Source organism: Pygocentrus nattereri, chromosome 4 (assembly GCF_015220715.1).
Source record: "Pygocentrus nattereri isolate fPygNat1 chromosome 4, fPygNat1.pri, whole genome shotgun sequence".
In the NCBI taxonomy this organism is placed as follows: Eukaryota; Metazoa; Chordata; class Actinopteri; order Characiformes; family Serrasalmidae; genus Pygocentrus; species Pygocentrus nattereri.
The window spans coordinates 14,009,804-14,036,388 of record NC_051214.1 but is presented as its reverse complement, the minus strand read 5'-3'; the positions used below and the strand labels follow the sequence as shown (position 1 = coordinate 14,036,388).

Sequence of the window (26,585 nt, the reverse complement as noted above, 5' to 3'; positions counted from 1 at the left end):
CCTAGAACTCGGTACATGTTGAATGCAAGTGCAATCAGAGCCGGTTTATGAGGAGCCTGGCCACTTCCTATTCGCCCTCCGTTAGGTCAAAAACGTGACTGATAAACAGCAGAGGGCGCTCGCGAGTGAGTCCTCAGTGAATGGGAGTGAAAGGGGCACAACGGCCAAAAACGAAAAGTTAAAATATATTTCCTTTTTTTCTATAGCAAACTGGGTTTGGGCAGCAGAACTTGTGGAGTCTCGAATAACCACTCTGCAATGTCTTTCGGTTTTCTCAAACGCTAGAGGGCGCCCCCGAGTGAGTCCAAAATGAATGGGTTTTTATGGAGCGTTTGAGCAAAATCATAGTTTATAAATGCTTAAAATTTTTAATGTAAAATAATGCAATCATTTCCTGAACAATGAATATAATAAAACATTTTAACGCTTCTATTATATTTTTAAGAGCTTTTAAACTCGAGCTATATGAGTTTAAAACGGCGCCTCATGTAGGTCCATGACAGCCAATGAGCTGCTCCGCTCGCCAATCAATCATCACGCCCGAGCAGTAATGCCCGCCTCCTGCTGCCCCAAACCCGTTTGCTGCATCAAAAAGGAAACATATAGGTGAGTTTTCTTTGCTTTTTAGTGAAATACATCCTTCTAACTTTCTAAAATTAAAGCAACGTTCTGGACGAGTGATAAGAAACTATTTTAACTTTTCGTTTTTAGCCGTTGGGCTCCATTCACTCCCATTCATTTAGGACTCACTCGGGAGCGCCCTCTGCTGATTAGCAGTCCTGTTTTGGTCATAACGGGGGGATAGGAGCTGGCCAGGCTCCTCATAAACCGGCTCTGGTTTGGGCATCCGGAGGCGGGCCTTACTGCTAGAGCGTGACGATTGATTGGCGAGCGGAGCAGCTTATTGGCTGTTCGCGCTCACTGACGTCATGGACATAGTTGAGGTGCCGTTTTAAACTCTTATAAATCGACTTTAAAAGGTCTTAAAAATATAACAGAGGCGTTAAAATGTTTATGCTGTTTCGTGCTCAGGAAAGTATAGTATTCTTTTACATTAAAATGTTTAAGCATTTATAAACTATAAATGCTCCAGATCAACCCTTTCATTTTGGACTCACTCGGGAGCGCCCTCTAGCGTTTGGGAAAAGCGGAAGACATTGCAGAGTGGTAATTCTCCTCTCTACAGGTTCTCTGGTGCAATCGAGCTCGTTACCATGACTACGCCTGGACGGAGGGGGAGGGAACACGTGGCATTAGGGCCAAAAAAACAGCCACATGACTTACAAAGCAGGAAACGCCGCTGAGCAGCAACACATCCACCTGAAATTTGATTCCGAGAGCTTGGTGTCCAGTATTTTAGGCACTTAAACGGGGAAAATATAAAACCAAGACGATGCTTTGGAGAATTTTCTTCGTGACACTCGCACTAACTATTCTGGGATCCAGCATCCAGGATACGAGTAAGTGAGATTGTTGATCTGTTAGCCCATTAGCCAGCTAAGCTAAGATAACTAGCATCTAAGCTAGTTAAGTCTGGGAGAACTTCTTACTCGACCGAAATAACATGAACGTTAGCTAAGAATTTCTTTAATAGCGTTGGACTGCGTTTGTCGTAATCATATTAAGGATATTTGATAAATATGATTAACGTTAAATAGAAAACTAGCTAAATGAGACTGTGTTTCTGCCGGCCAAGGTGTAACCGAACTGCAGCTCGCGTTGCTAACTGCTAGCCAGGTTAGCCACTTCAGGGTAGACAAATGGACTTAATTTGTGATTCTTTCTTTTTTGTAATTAACAACAGATGAGTTGGGTTTGTCTGTTAAGGTTTTAATATATTTAAACATAACAATCTTGTCTGTGTTGTAAAAAGCTGTATACATATGCCTACATTTTTGTTTTTCAACACGCGTAACGTCAGTTTACGTCAACAGTATCTAAAGTCTCTCTAGATTTGTTCAGGGCAATGAATGTTATATTTTAATGTCGATTAATGTTACGCTAAGGTGATGGTCTGTCGTAACCTTGATTCTTAACAACAATTCTTCTTTGTTTATTTCCTGTCTTTACATCGTGTGATACTAGCCGTGTGTGCGTGGTCGAAGAGATCTAACCTTATTTGAGGCGTCTCTGTTGGCGACAGCTAACTAGTTACTATTTGTCCTGTCTAGTGTTCGTATAGTTACTGAACAGATCACAAACTCGTCCTTAACCGTTAGCCAGGATAGTTCTAGACTGGGCGGTTTTCTGTCAGCGGCGGTGTGGCCTAATGAGCCATTAAACTGTAGCCAGGTGATTCCAGTATTGTTATAGACTATTTTGTCCATGTTAAGTTGAGGTAATAAATTTGATTGCGGGTTACTGAGTGTGCAAAAAATGCTTGAGAAAATTAGGGCAGGTTTTTGTCAGTAAAATGCGTGCTACTATGCCATGAAAGTAGATAAGACCGCCGGCTAAGTGTGTGTGTGTGTGTATGTATACATATATACAGGGTGAGTCAAAAGTCACAGGACACCTTTTTTTTTTTTAAATCGACTTTTTATCTGTGGGGTTATCTTAAACAAATTGTGTATGCAGGGAAAATCTGCAACAAACACCACCTTCAGCACCACGTCGTGGAGGCTTGTGACAGCGTAAAAAAAATAAAATAAAACGGTGTCCTGTGACTTTTGACACACCCTGTAGAATGTAAAAGTAATTTTGCATATTGGTTGGATGTGTATTGATATGATGTGAACAAGCAGTGAAAGGTTAAGTGTATTTCTGGTGTTTGTTTATTGTTTTCCTTTTTCAGATGCTGACTGTAAATTCTCTTCCTGCGATGAGTGCACAAATGCGACTGGCTGTGTTTGGCGGACATGTGGTGAGTTTCTATTTCTTTTTATCACTTTTTCTTATTACATTTACAGAAATCTACCTGGTCTTAGCCAAACAATCGTAACACAGCACATTTTAGTAAACGGCTTGGTCCCATAGATTCACCAAGGCTGCCCGGGAAACCTCTAATACTTGAGTACTTGTTTGTTACAGCAGTATTCATTTCTTTATTCGTGGTTCAGAAGCTTTGTCGTTTGTTAACCCTTTTCCTGTCAGTTTTCAGATAGGAGGCTTATTTATCACTGTTTTAAATAAAACATTAAATAAAAAAACAAGGAACAATTTGCTTAGCAATGGGTGTGATGTTAGGCTATAAAAAATGTCATTCCCACATAATCTTAGAAAAGTTAAAAGTTGAATTCAGCCACTACAATTTTGTTCCATCATCCCTTTTCTTTGGAAAACTAAAGCAGCACAGTAAAATATATTAAAATGGCAAACAACATTAAATGAAAAATGCCAAATTAGACAAATAATTAGGTTGATTGTAGTTTTGACTGTTAGAGCAGCATTGTGCTAGATATTTTTGCTCTTGGGGCTCCCTACAGTTGTGGAATGTAGTTTACTTTTACGCCACTGTTGTACAAATCACACTTTGAGCCAGCCTCATGGACAGCTGTACATGTGCGCTTAAGGATACAGAATCCGGCTTCTGTGTGAGTGCACGTGTCGTGCCAGCATATGGACACTATAGATTACGCTCATGATTTTAGTTATTTCAGTGTATAAACAGCTGAAATCGTCAGGGTCATCATGAGTGTACTGTCCATATGGCTGTATGATGCACATGCGTGCAAGTATAGGTCGGATTCTGTCAGGGAGTCGGAATTCGGTACCCGCATACCCATCATCAGAAGAGAGAACCACGTTGACTTACATGGTAGCATTATATTAAGTCCCCCCCCCCCCCCCCAAGCAGGTTGCAAACATTCAAGGCTTATTTGGCATGAGATTGACAAAGACTGACCAAACCTCTTGGTGTAGGATTCATTTTTTTCCATACTAGACTGAATTGAGACTGAGGTTAGATGACTTTTGGCATCTGGGAAATACTACAAAACTCTGAGACAGGAATGACGCACTCCACATTTATATAGCGCTGTAGCAGGTGGTCTGTAGGTGTTAGATAAAGTTACTTTAAGATATTCAAGGGAAGAAGTTGTGTGTGTCCTCAGTCACTTGTTTACCTGCCACGGAGCTGAAAGATGAAGATAATTAGAGACATCCGTTTGGGTATACAGAAAACTGATCTGAACAAACATGTTCAGATTTCTGGGTTTAATTTGATTCATTGCTGCTATCTAAGTAAGCAAAAAAACTAGTCAGACTCGTGTGTGTGTGTGTGTGTGTGTGTTTTTTTTTATATATATATATTGTGTGTGTGTGTGTGTGTGTATGTATGTATGTATGTATGTATGTATATATATATATATATATATATATATATATATATATATATATATATATATATATATATTATACATTATATACACACACACACACACACACACACACAATACTACCAACGCTAGGAGGGTGGGGTGAAGGCTAGCACAGGCTTCCTCCAAGATCTGTTAAACCAGCCACCTCATCTTTTCAAACTGCTGCTCACACGACGTCATTGGACAGCTAAACACGCTCGGAGGAAAGCAATAATCCCCAGATCTGTTACGTCAGCTAACAGACGTCTGCGCTGACTAGCATCATGTTGATTGATGGGGGGAGGGGGACATGGGGGCATCCTATCCACCCAGAGAGAGCGAGGCCAGTTGTGCTCTCCTGAACTCCCAGCTACAGATGGCTGTAGCATCACCAGGGATCGAACTCACAATCTCTTGATGATAGGGCCAACGCTTGAAGTGCCTATGGGCAAATACTGGTGATTTCAAGAAGCTCTTGTTGATGTGGAAAATATGTTGGAGGTGTTATGATAAACCTATGTAATGCTTACAGTGATAAATTGGATTAAATGGAAAGTTTTATTCTTAATGAGTGAGCGTGGGAGTTGTCCGATTGTCTCCGGCTTGTGAAGCCTCTTTGCTAGTAGATGACAGAAAAGGAGTCTGAGAATAAACAATATAAGCAGCAGTGCTTGCCGAGGTTTACTTTAGTGTGGTCAGTCTGGGTGATTTCTTTCCAAGCTTTTACAATAAATATGCCAAAGCAAATAGGATGGCAATGTTATCAGAAGGTTTGCTGCTGGTTAAATATGCCCATTGTGTTTATAAGTAACTTTTAAGGCACTGGCTTTAGGCCAGCAGCCCTGCCTCACCCACATACAAGCCTCTGGACAGTGGAGGCACGTGTTTGATCAACAATCATTAATCTCTATTACAGAGATGCTTTCCTAACAAGGTGTTAAAGAAAGGTCAAATTATCACTGGTCTACAGTATTGGCATAATATTGTAGTATTTAACACATAATAATGTGGTTTATTTTCAGCAGTGAAATTTGTTTGGATAAATGTTTCTTTTACAATGGTCTACAACACTACTAGTGTCCAGAGCTTATAAATGTTTTAGCTGACCCACCCAGTTGCACATGAGCACATAACCCTTTTAGAGCTGGCTGTGTTGCCGTTCCAGCCTTGAAGGTAGTGCATTTCCCAAGACTTGAAAGTTATGTGTCAGGTAGCGAACTTGCTGTTGTTGAAATACAGCATTGTGTTTGACACTTTGTCAGAGTTTTGAAAAGAACAAATAGGCCACAGAGTGCATTTTCAATTTGTCAGAAGAACTGATCATCAAGTGAGATAGACCCCCCAAATGCTGTAGTCATTGCAGATGTAAATGAATATCTTTTGGGAACTTGTTGAGAAAACGAATGAACAAAATGTCTTGTTTCATAAGTATAGTTAGCCTGCATAAGTTTGTTAATGCAAATTTAAATATACATTTGACTATCCACCTGTGAACCTGCAAGGTGTTGGTAAAAATGGAGTTCCCCCTTCAAACTACTTGAAACTATATAAACCACTTCCCTTACAGTTGTGACAAACAAGTGAGAGTAGACTTTGTTCTCAAAGCCAGATCAGAAGGCAGCTATTTCCACACCCAGCGTGTGTTTCAGTGGGTTTGGCTTTTAAAGTCAGCGCAGGGTGGAGTGAAAGTGGTTCAACAGGACTGGGCAGACTTGGCGTTCGCAACCGAGCGCTCTCTCATAACAAAGCCTGCAGCGTTCACTTTAGGTTTGTTTGTTATGTGTGTGTATGTGTGTGTATGTGTGTGTGTGTGTGTGTGTGTGTGTAATATATGTATATATATATAAATAAATAATATAAATAAAATATTTTCATGGAACAACACTTGAAATGAAACTTGGATATAACTTAAAGTAGTCAGTGTACAGCTTTGTAGCATGCTACCCCAGGCTGAAGGAGTACACTGGAAGCAGGGTTCAGGGTTGCAGAAGCCATATCTTTTTAATTCACCCAAATGCAAACAAACGATACAAACTCAATGCCACAACTTTGTATAGCAGTATAGATTTACTGTCCTCTGAAAATAACTCAGCACACAGCCGTTAATGTCTAAATAGCTGGCAACGCAAGTGACTACACCTCACAGTGAACATTGTTTGTGCTCAAAGTGTCAGTATTTTGTGTGACCGCCATTATTATTTGCCTTATCATCATTATTATCATCGCCTTAACCCTCTTGGGCATGGAATTCACCAGAGATGCACAGGTTGCTACTGGAATCCTCTTCCATTCCTCCATGATGACATCACAGAGCTGGTGGATGTTAGACACTTTGCTCTCACTTTGCGGGCTTACTTGTGTGTCAGCTTCAGAAGCGGTTTCTCTCTAGGACAACAGCCATACAGAGTTGATGCATTGTGTGGCATATGGTCTGAGCACTGACAGGCTGACATCCCACCTCTTCAACCTCTGCAGCAATGCTGGCAGTACTCATGCATCTATTTTTTGCGGACAACTTCTCGATATGACGCTGAACACATGTATTCAACTTCTTTGGTTGACCCTGGTGAGGCCTGTTTCCGAGTGAAACCTTTTTCAATTTTGATGTTCACTATGAGGTGTACTCACTTGTGTTGCCAGCTATTTAGACATTAATGGCTGTGTGATACAACCCCAATTCCAATGAAGTTGGGACGTTGTGTAAAACAAATAAAAACAGAATACAATGATTAGCAAATCCTTTTCAATCTATATTCAATTGAAAACACTACAAAGACAAGATATTTAATGTTCAAACAAACTTTTTATTGTTTTTTGCAAATATTCACTCATTTTGAATTTGATGCCTGCAACACATTCCAAAGAAGTTGGTATGGGGCAACAAAAGACTGGGAAAGTTGAGGAATGCTCAAAAAACACTGCACAGGAAAACAGGTTAATTGCAAACAGGTGAGTGTCATGATTGGGTATAAAGGGAGCATCCCTGGAAGGCTCAGTCATTCACAAGCAAGGATGGGGCGAGGTTCACCACTTTGTGAACAACTGTGTAAGCAAATAGTCCAACAGTTTGAGAACAACATTTCTCAACGTGCAATTGCAAGGAATTTAGGGGTTTCATCATCTACAGTCCATAATATCATCAAACGATTTGGAGAATCTGGAGAATTGTGCAAGTTAAAACTCTGCCATGCAAAGCGAAAGCCATATATCACCAACACCCAGAAATGCCGCCGGCTTCTCTGGGCCCGAGCTCATCTGAAATGGACTGACGCAAAGTGAAGTGTCCTGTGGTCTGACGAGTCCACATTTCAAATTGTTTTTGGAAATCATGGATGTTGTGTCCTCCGGGCCAAAGAGGAAAAGGAATGTCTGGATTGTTATCAGCGCAAAGTTCAAAATCCAGCATCTCTGATGGTATGGGGCTGTGTTAGTGGGCTTGCACATCTGTGAAGGCACCATTAATTATGAAAGGTACATACAGGTTTTGGAGCAACATATGCTGCCATCCAAGCAACGTCTTTTTCAGGGACGTCCTGCTTATTTCAGCAAGCTAATGCCAAGCCACATTCTGCACGTGTTACAACAGCGTGGCCTCGTAGTAAAAGAGTGTGGGCACTAGACTGGCCTGCCTGCAGTCCAGACCGGTCTCCCATTGAAAACGTGTGGCTCATTATGAAGTGCAAAATACGACAACGGAGACCCCGGACTGTTGAGCAACTGAAGGTGTACATCAAGCAAGAATGGGAAAGAATTCCACCTACAAAGCTTCAACAATTGGTGTCCTCAGTTCCCAAACGCTTACTGAGTGTTGTTAAGAGGAAAGGTGATGTAACACAGTGGTAAACATGCCCCTGTCCCAACTTCTTTGGAATGTGTTGCAGGCATCAAATTCAAAATGAGTGAATATTTGCAAAAAACAAAGTTTATCCGTCTGAACATTAAATATTTTGTCATTGTAGTGTATTCAATTGAATATAGGTTGAAAAGGATTTGCAAATCATCGTATTCTGTTTTTATTTGTTTTACACAACGTCCCAACTTCATTGGAATTGGGGTTGTATTTAAGTTCTATCCAAGTTTCATTTCTATAGTGTTGTCCCATGAAAAGATATAATAAAATATTTACAGAAATGTGAGGGGTGAACTCACTTTTGTGAAATACTGTATATATCTCACATAACAGAATCATTATGTTCCATTGGCGTGCTATGGTGTTTTTTTTTGAGCAAGAAGTTGAGGAGCTTTTTATTGCAATCTATGAGGTCACTAATCAAAATGTTAATTGCACTGCAGTGTTGATTATTAATCTAGAAATTTTGCTCTGTGGTATATTTGTGGCATCATTGGTCTGGGTGGTTCCCAGCAGTGACTAGGCCTGAACTGGAGGGGTCCAAGAGATTTGCGTGGTTGTCACTGAGCCACAATGCTTGGATATAGAAGACTACCCGCAGCATGATTGCACAGAAACAACCTGAACTTGAATTAATGTGATATTTAAAAAAAAGTGAATTGCTTAGACCATATCCAGAAATATCTGCTGACCCAGTTAAATACATTTAAACTGATAAGATGGGAAGAAGCTGCAGACATCTGTATTAAGTAGTGTCTACCGTCACTGCCAATAAACGCTATCATGACTGGGTGAAGACCTGTGCGAAACTATATGTAAAACTATTATGGCAGACTGGAACAGCAGTTTACAGGCTGCAAATGCTTCTCAGTGTTCTCAGAATCACCTTTGAAAGCAGGCATTAGGCCTATTGCAGTTATGTGAACAGAATGCATTTATGCTGACCACAGTTAGTTTCCACAGTGGTATTCAGTTATCACTATTCTTACAAAATAGGCAAGATGCACTGAATGAATTAGTGATGCATTCCACTAAACCAGCTATAATTTATTTTAAAAATTTTCCATGTATTATCATTAAAATATTTCCATATTAAGATAGAGAAAGCTTGCTCGCTCACTTTGAAATAAAACGATCAGTAGGATCTGTCTGTAGACGTCCTGGTGTGATTTACATAATCTGCATAGAATTTGTAAAAATAAAATGATCATTCTCTTGGAAAGTGAGAGTCAAGAGCTTTTTAAGGTATTTAACTGTTAAATCTGCTTCTGTGACTGCGTTTGGTGTGCAGAGTGACCCTGCTTTGAGTGATGGCATCACAGTACGGAATGCCCAAGACTGTGCTACCTTTCACATATGCATGTGAGATGAAAATTTCAGCACATGCTGTTCCTATACTGTTCCTGGTGTCCCAATTATTGCATGTCCCTACACCTACTCTCACAGACTCAAAAATATTCTGTTCTGTTCTTTTCTCACCATTTTAAATTTTTTATAAGCAGGATTTATGACAGGCACCCCTTTTCACAATGCCAGTGCTTGGAGTTTTATTGCGTATCTTAAACTAAAAAAGTTAATCTATGATCACCTTTATCCTATTCTTAGGAAAGCTATTCACACCAACCCTTTAATTGTGTGAAATATGCCTTTATTTCTTAAATTCCCTGGGTGTACTGTTTTGATCAGGATTGCATTGTATCTGTCTGGTAAACAGAGGCCTTTGTACACTAGGAGATTTACATCAAAGGAAATTGAATAATGTCCATCTTTGTATGATCACTTTTATTGGTAAAAGACTCATTTATAAGTATTGTTGACTAGAGATGGAGGACTAATAGTTAAATTCTTTATCCAACAGCCTGAAGTGCAAGCTAAAATACAAATAATATTAAGATGTATGCCATCTCAGTTGAAGAATATTAATTGATCTAAATCTGTAAATATGTACGTGTAACTGAAGACTCTGAATCAAAACCCACACTCTTTCCTTCTCTCTCAGGATGTGTGATTTAACTTGTTTTTGTTTACTGTTTAGGCAATAACAGTAGCTGTTTTAATGCCAGTGTTGACCATGACAAGAACTGCACCAACACCTCTTGCTTACGTAAGCTTTCTTTTGTTATCTAAAATGCTTCCTAAATAATACACTTAAAACATCAATAAGCAATATGTTATGTTATAAGCCTTCAGTAGTAACCTAACTACCTCTTCCCTCTCTCTCAAGCTGAACCAAGTACTGCGGCTCCCATATCTAACTCCACGACACCCAACGCCACTTCTGTTGCTCCTACAGGTAAAATGGCTCTTATATGCTTTACCATCTACACAATTGGCATAACACTCGCATATATTTCTACACAGATAGTAGTTAATGAGTGCACACCCACATTATTGTAGTTAGCACACCTTCTTTGCATGAAGTAGCACAAATAATAGCTTGTTGCACTCACATTTTAATATTCATAATAGAGAATCTACACAAACATCCACATGTTTAAGTTAAAGTGACTTACTGAAGTTTCTAGAGTTGTTAATTTTTTTTTAGCTTCTCAACATACGAGCCTACCACCCACGGCTGCTCCAACCCAAAACAGCACCACACCGAGTAAGTGCTCCCGACCTGTTGTCTTTTCTGAAAATACATCATGTGGCCAAAAGTATGTGGACACTCCTCTGAATTGTTGAGTTCAGGCGTATCAGCTGCAACCTTTGCCAACATGTTTTTTTAAATATATATATATATATATATAATATATAGCTTACACAGCCATGCAATCTCCATAGACAAACATTCGCAGTAGAATGGCTTATACTGCTCTGTGACTTTTAGCCTTGCTCACTCGTAGGATGCCAACTTTGCCACTAATCACTGGGAAATTTCTGCTCTGTTAGATCTGCCCCGACCAGCTGCAAATATTATTATTGTGAAATGGAAGCCTCTAGGGGCACCAACAGCTCAGCCATGAACTGGTACATCACGCACACTCACAGTGCAGGGTTGCTGAATGTGGAAGTGTGTAGTTTGTGTGTCAGTCTTATGTTGCATAACTCCCTAGAGTTCCAAACTGCCTCTGGAAGCAACATCAGCACAAGGACTGTGCATTAGAAGCTTCATAGAAGGAATTTCCATGGCCTAGCATCTGCACACAAGCCTAAGATCACTATGCGCAATGCCAAGCATCTGCTGGAGTGGTGTAAAGTATGCCCCTGCTGGGCTCTGGAGCACTGATAATGTGTTCTCTGGAGTGATGAATAACTCTTTACTATTTAGCAGTTTAATGAACAAATCCGGGTGTGGTGGATGTGAAGAAAACCCTACTTACTGAAATGTATAGTGCAAATAGTAAAGTTTGGTGTTGAGAAGGACCATTATCTCCTCCAGACATCAGTTCTTAACCTCACATATGCTCTTTTGACTGAATGGGCACAAATTCCCAGACACTCAATATACAAAATTTTGTGGAGAACCTTTTTGGAAGAGTGGAGGCTGTTATAGCTGCAAAGGGAAGGCCAGCTCCCTATAATGCCCACGCTTTTGGATTACGGTGACCAACCAGCTCATATAGGTCAGATGTCCAAAAGGTTTAGGCCATGTAATGCATTGTTGTTCTAGCCTAGAAAACAAAAAATGCAAATATAGCATTTGACTGCTTCATCCATAAATTGATTCAGGTAATGCTTTTTCAACAGACACCACGACAGCAGCACCACCAATTCCTTCGAAGAAGTCTACATTTGATGCTGCCAGTTTCATCGGCGGCATTGTGCTAGTACTCGGCCTCCAAGCTGTCATTTTCTTCCTCTACAAGTTTTGCAAGTCCAAGGACCGCAACTACCACACTCTGTAACACATGAAGGCACCTGGATCCAGCACGTTGCACTACATGCACACTCTCTATCACACACACACACACACACACACACACATATATATATATATACACACATACAAATCCCCACACATTCTCACACACACAACCTGTATTCCTCAATCCTCCTGTGTTGTCAGCCATTATAATGTATTTGATGCCTGTGGTTTGAGTTTTACATTTCAATGAAGTGAAGGCTCACACAAATGTGTAGTTCTACACACAAACAGAAAGTGGTGCCCTAAGTGTGGCATCTAGAGCAGTGGCATTGTAGTCTCTAGAAATTACAGTATTCTTATTCAGAGCTGCTCCCCGCTGTAACTGTCTTTTGTTCAACACTTCTGCATTTTATAATAATTAAGGACCATATGCAGATTACTGCCTCAGCCAATCCAAGGTCGTTATGTTGAAGCTGCCATTTTACTCCATTTGTGTTACTGCAACTGTAAAAATGGTAAGCTGGTTTTGAATGCCACTGCTCTAGGAATGTGAAAGTTTGATACCATGAGTTCATGCTTGCCTATGGAAATAACATGGCTCCCACTTACTTTAACTTAATCTAAACTGGGTTATGATGTTTTGACACACAGTAGTGTTGAGTTAAGTCACACTGGCTAGTCTGTTGTTCTGGTGCTGATTGCAGCCTGCCCCGTTCACTGTTCTTTGGCCTTATAAGAAAGAAGGATAACTTTAAATGGTCCATCTACCCAGAATCCCTGAAGCCATACTTGCATGCTAAAGATCAGTGAAAAATAATTTAAGTTAATAAGAGTTAATAAGTGGATATTTGTAACTTTTTTTTTTTTGCTTAAAGCCTTGCTAAAAAAAGTCACAGGCCATTTCTGCACTTTTTTTTTTGGTTGTGATATATTGTGAGCCTAGTAAAAATAACAGCTCATTTTCACTACACGAGAGCATGACATCTTTGCAATAAATCACAATGCCTAGCTCAACCTTTTGCCATTAATATCTGTAGTAGAACTGAATCTGGGCTGGTATCTGTTGCCAGGATTAGTCAGAATAAACCCACTAGCCAGCTTCTGTACTGGTAACGTACTAGTGTTTTGTAAGCCAGAAATGTGGAGGGTCAGTCAGGAACAGTGACGATTTGAGTTGATGTGCCTTTGGGGTTTATGTTTGCTGTGGCTTGTTCAGCTTGTTGTAGGTTATTGTTGCTCTTTTTCTCCACTTCCTCCCTCTGAGCCTTAAAAGTACGAATGTTTGAGCGCAGACCACTTGTTGATGCGATGCATGTGTTTCGTGGTCTGCCACCTCCTGATGGAGCGGGTTTCGTGTTTGTATGCGCACACACAGACGTGGTGTTTTGCACGAGCGTGTGCTCAGTTTTATCAATTAAATTGATATAGAGTCTGCCAGCTGGACTGATTGCTATATTATGAAGAGTATATTAATGGATAAATTTTAGTTTATCAGTAGTTAAAAATCCTCTGTCACAGTTCATCATCACCTAAAAGCATTGGCTCTCTGGCTAGCCTTGTGCTCCACGTGTTTGCTTTTGCACAGGCTAGAGCTTTTCTCTGCTTACTTGTCCACCACCCTTTTGTCCTTTAAAGGCAGTCATTTGAAGTACTTTGTTGCCATTTAGTCATATGAAAACAGTTAAATAAAAACAATAAAAGGTACTTTAATTACTAAGCAAGCTCCTGTTGTGGGGGCAACGCTATATTTTTTGGGAGCTTCTTTTTGGCTTGCCAAATAGGAAGAAGGAAGACTCAAAGAGATTTTGCTAGGATGTGCTCTTTTTCTCATCGCTCAGGTCAAGGGAAGGCGGGGGTCAGCTTAGCCACAGGTCAGAATTTGTTCATATCCTCTTATTGTTGTCCTTGTGCTAACAGCCTCAGAGACATGAAGTAGCCAAGTGCTGAAAAAATGTATTAAAAACATGATCAGAGCTGTTGTGTCTACATAAACAAGGAGGATTTATGAAACGTTTGGGCTGGTTTCTCAAGCTTGAGTTCCCTTTTTAGAAATTCTGAAGGCTAACTTCTTTGAGTGCGTGTGCTTGCCTGCTTTTGGATATGTGTAATCATTGTGGTCCATGATTACTGTAGGTTAAGCCTGAACTGAATGCTGACCATGCCAAATTCCTTGTATGAAACGTTGCATTTCATGTACCTTGTTTGATACTCTGTTCATACTTACTTTTATCCGGCCACCATAAGAATTTGCATCTAACTAAGAAGAACAGTGGCTGAATAGAGGTGAAGGTTTGGAATTCTTACGTTGTTGTCATCTGTTTTGAAATTTCTTTCTGTCGTTCTGAAGAGAATTTCAGAATTGCTTATTATTCTATGTGCCATGCTTTTTCGCTGACAAACTGATGACTCTGCTCATACACTTTAATATTTCTGTCATTTTGGTTTTGATTTATTAAACGTCTGCTGTTAAGGCCTCCCACACACTTCACCGAAACCACTTAAGCCAATTGTGCATTCTTTGAATGGATTGCTTTTACGCCAAAGTTGTCTAACCTAGCATGATTTGGGGGTTGCTAAATTGCTCCATCAGCTTTTTTTGCATTGCACTGGGATGGTTAGTCATATTTTAATGTTAAAACAAAGGAAAAAAAAGTGCTTGCCTTTTTGCTTGAAATTGGGAAAAATATGCTATATATATTTTTTTTGTCTTTTCTGGACATGACACTGTAAATATGCATGGTGTCTGCCATATTATTGTTTTTGTTGCTGAGTGCCATAGATACAAAGTAACTAACTCGAGTCACACTGTTGCCTAAACAGCGTTAGGCTACATCCAAAGATCCTGTTGTGTTGGTCTGAAGCTGGAGCCTGTAAGAGGGAATGAGGAATGATGATGGGTTAGACTTAGAGTTCTGCCCACAGAGAACCACTTCGGAGTGCCTAACATTTTCTCTCTCTCTCTCTCCCTCACTTTCACTCTCACTTTTTGGTCATTGCTTTCAGAATTATAGTCGCTCGTTCTGTGTTGCACCTCCTGAAGACGAAGTGCCTTATTTATGCAGAAGGTTAAATGATGAAGATTCTTGTCTTTAAAATGAGAACTCTTTAAGGGACTTTGCATGTTCTTGCCTGAGTGAAAATTGAGTTCAGTGCTAATATGTATGAACCGAGAGAGCTGGTTAAAATATAGCGGCTGACTTACACCATCATACATTCTGTTTATTTCTGGTTACTTATTAAGTTGGTTTGTGAAACATGCCATCATTATTTTTCCTTTGTTAGCTGTGTTTTTAGTCTTGTTGTATGCTAACAGGATGCATTCAAATCATAGATGACCTTAGGTGTGTCCAGATGTGTTAAAGGTTCTCTGAATGCATTTTATTTGAGCGCGAACACACACACACACACACGCACACACACGCACGTACACATGCACCTACACTTGCTATTGCTTTATGTTGCCACAAAGTTTGCCTTAAAATGTTTTCAGCTCTGTTAGTATGTTGGTTTTATTTTCCTGAAATCGCTTTCTGTTTTTGTTTGACTTTTTTTTCTTTTCTTTTTTTTGCAGTTGCAATTAGGTTAAAAATGTTAAAATCAATAATTAAAATAAAAGAATTGTAAAACAAGCTTGCATACACATCTTTTTTTCATTTTGTTGTTTTCTTTTATACATGTAGTGTGTCCTGGGACCTGACTCATGAGACTCATTCAATGTTCCAGACAACCGTAATCTGTTAACTCATGTTTAGATATGCAAGTAATGATTGATCATCTTTCTCGTGCACATAAGTGTGATGTTTAGGGCGAACAGTCAGTCTTACGAATCATGAGTTTGTTTTTAAAACAAGAAGGATGAAGAAAGTAAAGCATTTATAATATGGGGGCCCAGTGGTGGTGCCTATTGGTGTAAATTGCTTTAGATTCTTGACATTTATGTAGCTTGATATGTTTCCTCCACTAAAAAGTGATCTTTTTTTAACATGGTTGATACCACAGATTTCAAAAACAAAAAAAAAAAGGTGACTTGAAACAGACGGAAAGGTTCCTCTTCCACCAGAAGGCTGTCTGTGATCGGTTTAAAATCTGTTTATCTGGAGCGGGATGAGTGTGCAGTATAAGTTGCCATGGTGATGTATCCTGGTAGAAAGTCATCCACCATCATGAGACACGAAATCCAGGGTCAGATCGAACTAACCTTAAAGTTTGAAGTTAGCTGGTTGAGGAAGCAATTCTGCTGTGAGAGAGGCCTCAAATATCATAGAGTTGATTTGTAATTTAAAGTCTATAGCATGATTCTCATACAGTGTTTGGGGTCTTTTGTTTTTGCACACAAGTGTTATCTGCTTCCTATAGTGATACTTTAACCTGAAAGCTTGATGAACAATCAGGTGTTTTATTATTATTATTATTATTATTATTATTATTATTATTATGATTATTATTGTTGTTGTTACAATAAGTAAAAGTTGTTTGTATGAACAACTATAAACAAAGACTGTAAAGGCTCTTCCCATGTAGAAGAAAAGGACATCGCTGCAAAGCAAGGGAAGATTAGAAAAAAATGAATAAACATTGTTAATACCTCACTGTCAATAAACAGGGTTGCATTCGTTGGCAAATTTACTTAAATATTTTTGAAAGCATGCACACATGCATATACAGGATATTAAAAGGAAGTTGGTGCAGGCTTTTTTGTAGCTTTTGTACACACAAGCATGGCACAAAATTAATCATTGGCTAGTAGCTAACGGTGAAGTCTTTTAATGATTATATTTTGCACTGGCTGAACGTTCCACAACCTCATACCTCATCCAACCAACAAATTAAATAAGTCGGTCAAATCATGTGTAATCATTTTGAAAATGTTTTGAAACCGTGTTGTATTGTGTTTCTCAATACAAAAAACAAGCGCTGCCATTTTCCCCTTGAACATGGCTTCAGTTGATAACCTGGCTTTCATACTGATTATTTGCCCATCCTCACACGCTGACCCTCGTTATTGAATAAACTCACTGAACACCACCTTGTTCCTACACTCATTATCTATTTTATCAGGTCCCCTTCCATATAGGTGCACTTTGTAGTTCTACAATTACAGAATGTAGTCCATCTGTTTCTCTGCATGCTTTCTACATACTTCCTTTTGCAGTGATTTTCAGGGGTATTATTTAGATGCCCTGCACAGCACTGCAGTGATGTTTTAATGTGTTGTGCTGGTACAAGTGGATCAGACACAGCAGTGCTGATGGAGTCTTTAAACACTCTCCACTCACAGTCCACTCTATTACATATACCTACCTAAGTCAGAGACAGTAGATCATCTTTTGCTGCATCTTTTGCTTTTTCTGTTGGTCATCCTCTAATCTTTAATCAGTGGACAAAGGACGCTGCCCACAGGACGCTGTTGGCTGGTTATTTTTGGTTGGTGGACTATTGTCAGCCCAGCAGTGACACTGAGAATTCCAGTAGCGCTGCGGTGTCTGATCCACTCGTACCAGCTCAACACACACTAACACCCCACCACCACATCAGTGTTACTGCATTGTTGAGAATGATCCACCTGCTCTATGGTGGTCCTGACCATTGATGAATGGGGTGAAAGGGGCCTAACAAAGTATGCAGAGAAACAGATGGGCCTACAGTCTAACTGTAGGACTACAAAGTGCACCTATATGGTAAATAAGTATAGCTGATAAAATAGACAGTGAGTGCAGATAAAAGGTAGGTGTGCTTCTTAACGTGCTCATGGAGGATGTTTGACTCATTATGCTGGTGTAGTCATGTAATATCAAGCCATAAGGTCAGTTTATCTGTCGAGTCCACTCCACAGAGAACAGCTAACAGGATACATGCTCACCCCGAGGGTCACTTTGATTCCTGTTAAGCCAGCAGTAAATGACCACATCTGTTTTGGACAGGACGTGGGTGAAGGAGACACACTTTCTACACACACAGTTGAAAAGCTTTTTTGGAACAGCAAAAATGTTGCAACACAAGACCAACAATTTTATTATGCTAAATGTCTCAGTTTGCAAATGGCACCACTAGATGGGAGATCTGCCTGTTTAATCTTTTGGTTTTGGTCAAATTATCTGTAGTCATCTCCTCAAACATGAATAACTTGTGCTTAATGGACATTTTGACAGAAAGTCAAATAAATAAAGGGTGGTCTCTGACTTTTGCAGAGTACTGTACATGCACACATCATCTTCTACCTCTACCAGCACCCATTGGAATACAAATCCTCTACAGTCAACCAAATTCCACATAGTTGACTAATAAGATGGGAAGTGTCTTCCAAATGTTCCAGAAGAGGCACTGAGAATCCATGCAGGGTTCACTGTGTTGAACAATCTTCCTGACTGCCGTAGCTTTCTGCTGAAGTAATGCAATTTATTGAGAGCCACAACATAATTCGATAAGACCGGCTGGACAAAACACAGAGTTCGCCTTTTCGCTGTGCTTTTGTGTGCGTATGTCTTTGCCTCCACAGTATTACTGGATGTGTATAAAGAGTGTATGAAAAGTGTATGTGTGTCCTTGTTATCTCTTTCCATTTTTTCCAGACCCTTTGTCCTGTTTGTATCTCATATTTTGAGTATGACTCTTTATTTTCTCTATATCCAAGGTAGATTACGCTGAAGTGTGTAAACATAGTCAAGGTCTTACCACAAAATTGGAAGCACGTAATTGTCTAAAATGTCTTTGGATGATGTAGCATTAACAATACCCTTCACAAGAACTAAGGTGTCTAGCCCAAGCTCTGAAAAACACTCAAATCGCTAACCTTCCTCCAATTTGCATAGTCTACCATTTTGTGGGTGAGCTACTGTTGCTCCTAGACACTTCTTTTATACAATTATAGCACTTAATCATTCTAGCAGGACAGAAATGTCATAAACTTACTCATGTCAAAGGTGGCATCTTATGATAGTGCTGAGACTCCTGCACTTAGTAATTAGGAAGACTTCACACACCTTTGGCCATATACTGTATATGCAGGGTGTTATTTTTCAAAATAATCCCCAAAGAAAACTTTTTTTTTCCCAGATTTACTAAGATTTTACCATTATCAACAGTACATATAAAAACTTAAGAACTTTAATGTAGATTTACTTGTTTTGGATCATTTTTTGTCATTTTATGGTTCCCATCACTAGCACTGAACAAGAAAACAAAGATTTGCACAATAAGAGAGATTGCTAACTTTAACATTGAGGGGGGGGGGATGTACAAGTGGTGGACAGTCTTTGCTTACTTGGATCAATTAATAACAATAACCCAACAGTCAAGAAACACAGATTGGCATTTAGCAGAACAAAGAATAAAGGAGCTTGAAAAGATCTTCAAATGTAATGATGCATCTCTGTAAACTAATATCAGAATTGTACAGGCTATAGTCTTTTCTGTGGGGTATTTATGGAATGTGACAGGAAAACCACAGATGCTTCTGAACTTTGGTGTTGGCTCTCAATCAACCCTCACCTCTCACTCAAGCCCAGATGACACATTCAAATAACAAGTATGTATTACTTTGGAAGAGTCAGTTCATTGAAGAAAACATATGCTTGGAACAGTCACAGGTAAAAGAGGAAAAGGTGAATGATCCAGATGGATGGACACAATCTGGGATATCATGAGCAAGCCATTAAAAGGGCCAAAAACTTTAACAGAAGACAGGACATTTTGCTCATATTGGGTGACAGTGTGTTTATTTTCCATGTTCGCTCAATTACGTGTATGGGCTTTGTGGGGATTTCCAACCAAAGGAATATGCCATACAACAGCCATTTGTCACTAACAGAGCAGCTGGCCCTTCTGTCTAGTCATCACGCACTCACTTTCCATATGCAGACACAGCAGAGGACCACTTCTTCTTTATCTGTTGTAGAAGTTAGCCTTGACCCTTCTCCTCTTTAATAAAGGGAGTTGGGAAAAAAAAAGTAATAATTACAGTCCTTCTTGGAAGAGCTGACTCATACAGCATTACAATTCAAGGTGTGGGATTCCAAGTTTCCAGTTTATTACAGGGTGTGGTTGTATGAAGTGTATGAAATTAGATACTTACAAATGACAGGAGCGCTTGTACACCAAGAATGTCATCAATCCAAGATACCAACACAAGAACAAGATGATTCAGCGTTTTCACAAAGCACAAGATGATACACTGTAGACAAACATGTCTTTGCCAAGATGGCAAGCACATTCATCCAACTCCAATATCCAATGGAAAAAAAATATTGCAAGCAAAAGCCTAAATGAAAACACAAGTAAATCCATGACAATATTTTATTAAAATATCTTAATATTTTCATATGCTTTAAAGAGTTGTGAAGAGCACGAAAATAAAAACGACAAAGAATTCAGGAAAACAGATGCACTCAAATACGTAACAAGCCTATAAAAAAAATAATGTCCATGAGTGAGCCATTGTAAAATCTTAAGGCAAAGTCAACAACTTACAATTTGTATGACCTTGGTGCTGCTACATTCATTTCATACCACAAACATGCTACACATTCTTAAAGCATTTTCAGAGCTATAGCTCAGTAAGGGTCATGTCCCATTCCAGAGTGTTCCTCAGTTCATGTGCTTCTCTTCACCACTTACTTAGTCTTTAAGGTCAAAGTGTACCCCGGTGCTGATTAAAGAGTCTATGTTTCCCAATTAATGTCCTGTTGGCGGAGACTTGAGTGCAGCTTCTGGGCGCCTCTGAGGAGCTGCAGGCGCTCCTTACTGACCGTGCCATGGCCCTGTGCTTTGAAGGCTGAAGCTTTAACAGGGGAGCAAGGCAGAGCTCTGACCCTACTCAAACCTCCAGCCAAATTCTGGCCATCCACACTGGCCACACACTTGGGCCTCTGCTTCTTCTTAGGACTACACTCGGAGAGCTTTTGGACCTGGATATACAAAGAGATAAACATTTTTTTTTGTTACATGAACTGTTCAGTGCATTAATATAATAGTGGATTTTTGCATTATAACATCACAGAAGCCTTTACTAGGCCAATGACTGCATAAATAAGTCACGTCATTAGCTTAACATGAAATGGGCTGTTCTAGAGAACAAAGTTTTAATTTTTCACAATAGTGATGGAAGGAACCAGATGTCTGATGGATTTAATGTCTCTAAAAGAGGTCCTCATAAAAAGTTATATGAAATGGCAATAAATGGTCATGGTGCCTGAGACACATTTCTTTATAAACAGTTTTGAGATAAGGTTTTAGCCTAAAATGTATTTTTAGATGTATTATAAGGCAAAATAGTCCCTCAAGAAAACAGTAATAGGTTTTTCAATGAACCACTTCACATAAAACCATTCTAATTGACTTTGTTTATATTTCAACCACCGAATGATGCAGAAAGTTAAAAAAGGTGTTCTGATTGTCTTGCAGTATGATGAAGTAAATCACAATGTTGTTTTATAATCATTTCATGCAGCTCTTAAAACAGAGATGTATAGACACACTCACTGTTTGCTGGTGCTTGCGTAGCTTGGAGATTTGGGTTGCTTTCTCCTCCATCCTTTTGACCAAGCAGTCCAGCTCTCTTTCCAGATCCTCCCTGAGTTCACGGTGATCAGTCTCATCTATCTGCCTGACCAGTTCTTGATGCTCACTGTAGCATACAGACACATAGTTCAGAATCAGAACCTGGTAGTAACACATTCATATCTGTCCTCATACATGAGAAAAAACATACATCTGTGATTGGTTTAAAAAAAAAAAAAAAAAAAAAAAAAAAAAAACACACACTTTGCATGGACACACCAAGCCTTTACCCATGTTAATCAAGACAAAACTCCCACATCATGCCACAGTTACCCACAAGCTCATCTGTCCAAGTTCATCCTGCAGGGCTAGCAGCAGTTCAGACAAGCTACCCAGGGCTGCGGCTCCTTCACTGGGGGACAGTGGGGCTTGGCAAGGGCTCTTGCTATTCTCTGTCTTGCTCTGCAGAGTACGCACCCTCTCACACAGCCGTGGCTGCCTGGTCTTCATCAGATGCAGCACACTCTGGATGTTGGCATTAACAGAGTGACTGGGGCTTGTCGACTAATTCAAGGAAACACAAATTTAAACAGCAACAGGTGACAGAATAATCTATTAGCATGAGGGGGTTTTCTATGGAATGGACAGGTTTATGCATCAGGATCTGTACTCACTGTTCCAGCGACAAATGGCATATGCTTGGAATTAGGGAGGTACTGAGTGATTGGGACCTCTGTTCTCACCGATTTCTGTAATGATAAATTGTTGTTGAATATACAAACAAAACAAAATAACACTGTTCTCTGTTTTGATCTACTAAGCAAAGGTGGAAACCATAGCTCATACAATGCCTCCAGTAACACTATTACCAAGTTCTTTATATATAGCACCATCTAGTGTTAGGACAGGGCTTCTACAAAAAGACAACAAGCATGCAGTTCTTACCTTATTCAAGGCCTTCTCTTTACTCTTCTTCTTTTTGGGTTTGACCTCAACAGCTGAAAGGGTGACCAGATTAGCCTCCAGTTCTCTCTGTAACTGTAAGTAGAAAGAATATACACGTGAACAACATGGAATAAATAATTATTCCAAAAGCAGCCAGTTGATCGCATGGTTAACTAAAGTTGGTTCATACCTCCTTCGCTTTCTCCTGCACAAGTTTGCGTTCATGTTCCTCTTCATGTAACTTCTGTTCCAAAAGCTCAATCTTCCTCTAGAGAGAACATACAAACAGATTTACCTACAAAGCACATGCGACAGGAAATTCCAAAAGCTCCACTCAAAGCCACAGTAACTGGTAGGTCCTTTTTGCTACTGTAATGAAAAAAAAGTTTGTTCTAATTTAAAGGGCCTATATCTTGGAAATAAACAGTTTGATGTAATATGCAAACAATGTTAACATTTCAAAACATACTGTTGACTGCCCAGTTCATAACGTCCATATATGGAAACTAATCTGCAAAACAAATCTTTTCACAAATAAACCACCTATTCACCCTCCAGCAGTTAATTCTGCCCATTCACAGTGAAGCAACTCAGGCTTTTTTTTTTTTTTTTTTAAAAGAGGGGCACAATAAAGGCAAGTGAAGTAGAACAGAGATCATTTATTTGTTCATAAATCAGTTTTCTATCGAAGGCATAAAGAGAGGTTGGAAAGAGTCATGTATAAATTAATCACTAAAACTGAATACTGATCAATTGGTTACAAACCCCACATATGTTGTAGGTGGACCTTAAAAATAAATAAATAAACAAACAACAAAATGTAGAATATGAGAACTTTAAGCAATTTCAAGTAAACTCCATCTTATTTTCAACATCTCTGCAACTATAGTATTTAGCCTTTATGTTATGATCTGCCAAGCTTTTTCTTCTATCTCAGTAAGATATTTGTGCCTCACACAAACAAGTAACAACACTCATACAAGCTTACTTTGTTGAACCTATGAAACAAGTAACTGTGTTTGGTGGCCATCTGTTCCTTTTATCAATTTTTTCCTTGATATATGACAGTCTGCGCCCCCTACAAGTCGTAAACAGTTAGTGACAGTGTGTAGGAAGGCATTTACTTTGCTGAACCCTTTAAGGCAGACATGGTACATTTTCCGATGAGGAGTTTGAATGATTCACACCATTTCTGCTTCCAGCAAGTATGTCCATACCTCTGTCTCAGACTGTGTGTTGGTGAGCTTAAGACATTCTTTTTCCAATCTATCCAGTTTCTGCAGCTGAGCCTGGATTTCTGGATCAGTGCGTGATCTTTCATTCTGCTGTCTGCTCTCCTACAAATGAGTGAGGGGTAAAGAAAGAGATAGTGTGTGTGACAAAGAAAGCAATACAGCGAACATACAAAGAGCTAAAAGGAACTTAGAGAGGATTACTTCTTGTAAGTGCCTACTGTGTATCTGTTTAAGCCAATCTCAATCTCAACCAAATTTAAGCCTTTATTCTTGCCAATAAGCAACCACTTTACAACTAGTTAGAACTAAAGCTTGAATTGATCTCAGTTACTTGGGTACAAGACTACTTCTCTGCTTGTCAGAGTTCCTACTCACCCCTCCGTTTACTGAAGTGATTCTCTCTCTCTCTGCACTCTCCACCATCTTCCTCATATAGTCCAGCTGTTTCTCCAGTAGAGAGCAGCGTGTTTCTGCTGAATGCAACTGAGAGACCAGCTCTACACAAGCAGAGTGAGAATCAGTACATGTTAGTAGGAGGAATGGATTAAAAAGAATGTCTGTTTTAAAAAGACAGACCTCAGTCACCTTTCCTCCGTGAAGAGTCTTTTTCTCTGGCACTACTCTGCTGTTTAGGATGGGCAGGAGAACTGGCGTTTCGGCGAGCAGCCCGGGAGAACTGCTCCACATTCCTCTCTGCCTGCACTCGCTCCAGCTCCAGCCGCCTCATCTTCTCCTGCAGCGTCTTCAGCGCTGCTATCACTGCTGTTCAAGACAGAGACATCTATCAGTTACCACAATCAAGTCATTGATGGCAGCTTACAAAACTTACAATGTAGTTCTATGCAATAGCTGGTGCACCTCTAGACAAAATACATATTTTGTTGATTTTCTGAAATGAGAAGTAAACATCCTCTACAGAACACACTTCTGCACACTGTAGTGTCCAATCACTGTTAATGTGTAATTTGTAATGTAATTTTAGAGAAAAATAAAACAATTGTGGCCTGTGTAAATGTTTTTTCCAATACGTTACAATCAGCAAGTAAAAGTTAAAATTAGCAGAAAAGGCCACGTTTAAATCTGTTTCATGTAGAGAATGTGTTTTCACATTTAAAAACATACTTTGGGGTGTTTACATTTTTTGCATACATTTTTGCCTTGACCTTCACTCACCTCTGCTCCCAGCGTCAGGGGTTGTTTGATAAGTCTGGGCATTGATTTCCCTCAGATTGATGGCGTTCTTAGCTTTGTCCTGTCGTAGTGGTACTGCTTTGGCACACAGTTGATGGGACATCTTCTCTGGAGGATTATAATAGCTTCCAACATAGCTATGTTTGGATGGGGAGTCTAAACACAAACTCTAAAAGGGAGATACCGAGGCATTCAACACACTTTACACAAACCTCTTCAAAGCAGCTTTACAAAAATCCAACAAACTGGCTGTAAGGCGTTAGAGTAACTTCCTGCACTTAAAAAAACAGTTAGAATAGACTTTTTATTAACTACTGTACACATTCACACAAATGGCTTTCTAACTTTCTGTGCGTACATCTTAAGACCTGCGCAAATCTAACTAGCTAACTTTGTTAGCGGTAGCTAGCAACCGCATATTCTGCCTTTCGATGAAAGAATGCATGTTTCTGATGACAAGGTTTAAATGATCTTGAGCTGATTTTGTTAGTTTTTACCCAGTCTCGTAAAGGTTCCATTGCGGATCCGATATACGCGGCTGGCGATGTGGCAAACAGCTTTCTTTCAGTATCCTCTGTCCTTGCTTGCTAACGGTAGTGAGCTAACAGCTGTCGCTGACGGCGTCCGTTTCCTCGTTTCAAATTTCCCTCTTCTGCTGCCGCTCTGTGCAGTTCCGCTTGCGCGCACTCCTGCACCCGATGCACGGTGTAATAAGTGTTCATTATAAAATCTCAAATAATTACAAATAAGCAAAAAACATTTGATAAAATGTTTAATGGCCTGATGAAAATGACACTGACAGTATAATGTTATGGTCGCCCATTCCCACTTTTACAAATAAAAAAATCCACCACCTAAATATTTTTTAATCATTAAGTGAAGTGCTAAGCCATTATTTCATGATACTAAGTCATTATGTTGAAATACTTTCTCATTATCTCATTTTGAGACACTATATCGTTACATTGAGATGCCATTATTTTTGAAATACTGCAGTGTCGGGTTAGAGCAAAAAAAAATACAAACAAAAAAAAACATGGCTGTGTCCGAAACTGAAGGCAGCTGTCTCGATGCCTTGCTGCCTGTGCTGCCTCATAAGTCAGTGCCTTAGAAGGCAGTGGTGTGCTCTATGTCAGTGCTATTTGGTGTTTTCGGCTGTTTTTAACCACTTCAGCACGGACACTGAGATTTGTGGGATAAATAAGGCAGGGCTGGACACGTCTACACTGCCTTCAACAAACGGCCTGTCGGAGAAACCTCCGCAGCGTTTTACAGAAACATTAGATTCGGACATGACGGGGTGCCATCCTGCCTCAGAATACTGCAGTTAATACCGACTTAGTTAATAATGAGCAAGACAAGGGAGGCCATGGCTCCACCTGTGCTGTTCATAAAATTCCGTGTAAAGTAAATTCAAGCAAATAAAGATATTTATTTATACTGAGAACGTGAAAAGATTGTGAACTATGTGGTTCTGAATTGGGGAGTTGAGCTGTTTTCCATCATTTTTGTCATGCCTTGTTGACGAGCTGGAGCCATAATTAGCATGACCCCTCCCCTAACACTATAATCCCACCCCCAACACAATAAGGGTATAAAACTAGAACACTTTTTTTAAGCGACTAGCGACAAATCTAGCGATTTTTTTCTGGTGTTATTGGAGACTCTGAGGTGAACACGTGTTCTTTAGTTACTGTCCTCAGCGAGCAGCGGGTGCTGCCGTGAGCCCTATCCCACAATACGCACAGTGCTCAGTCTCACAG

The 26,585-nt window shown here is 39.7% G+C and overlaps 2 protein-coding genes across 3 annotated transcripts; one reads left to right on the top strand and one right to left on the bottom strand.

The window, feature by feature from the left end:
• The first annotated feature begins 1,273 nt into the window (after positions 1-1,273).
• cd164 (CD164 molecule, sialomucin) lies at positions 1,274-15,552 on the top strand. The gene is made up of 6 exons (XM_017712986.2): positions 1,274-1,460; positions 2,795-2,863; positions 10,184-10,252; positions 10,373-10,441; positions 10,694-10,753; positions 11,839-15,552. Exons 1-6 carry the CDS (start codon positions 1,394-1,396, stop codon positions 11,994-11,996), a joined length of 492 nt encoding a protein of 163 aa, XP_017568475.1. The 5' UTR covers positions 1,274-1,393; the 3' UTR covers positions 11,997-15,552.
• A 4,713-nt stretch (positions 15,553-20,265) lies between these two features.
• On the bottom strand, positions 20,266-25,494 carry cep57l1 (centrosomal protein 57, like 1). 2 transcript variants are annotated; one of them, XM_037537719.1, is made up of 11 exons: positions 25,320-25,494; positions 24,805-24,991; positions 24,217-24,390; positions 24,007-24,128; positions 23,614-23,733; positions 22,587-22,664; positions 22,397-22,489; positions 22,126-22,200; positions 21,789-22,015; positions 21,434-21,578; positions 20,266-20,859 (listed from the first exon to the last, which is right to left on the bottom strand). In XM_037537719.1, the coding sequence occupies exons 1-11, from the start codon at positions 25,338-25,340 to the stop codon at positions 20,614-20,616; spliced, it is 1,488 nt and encodes a 495-aa protein (XP_037393616.1). In that variant the 5' UTR covers positions 25,341-25,494; the 3' UTR covers positions 20,266-20,613. The 2 variants fall into 2 exon arrangements, with proteins under 2 accessions (XP_037393616.1, XP_037393615.1); XM_037537718.1 differs by having other exon boundaries at positions 20,267-20,859; positions 24,217-24,393.
• Between the last annotated feature and the right edge of the window lie 1,091 nt (positions 25,495-26,585).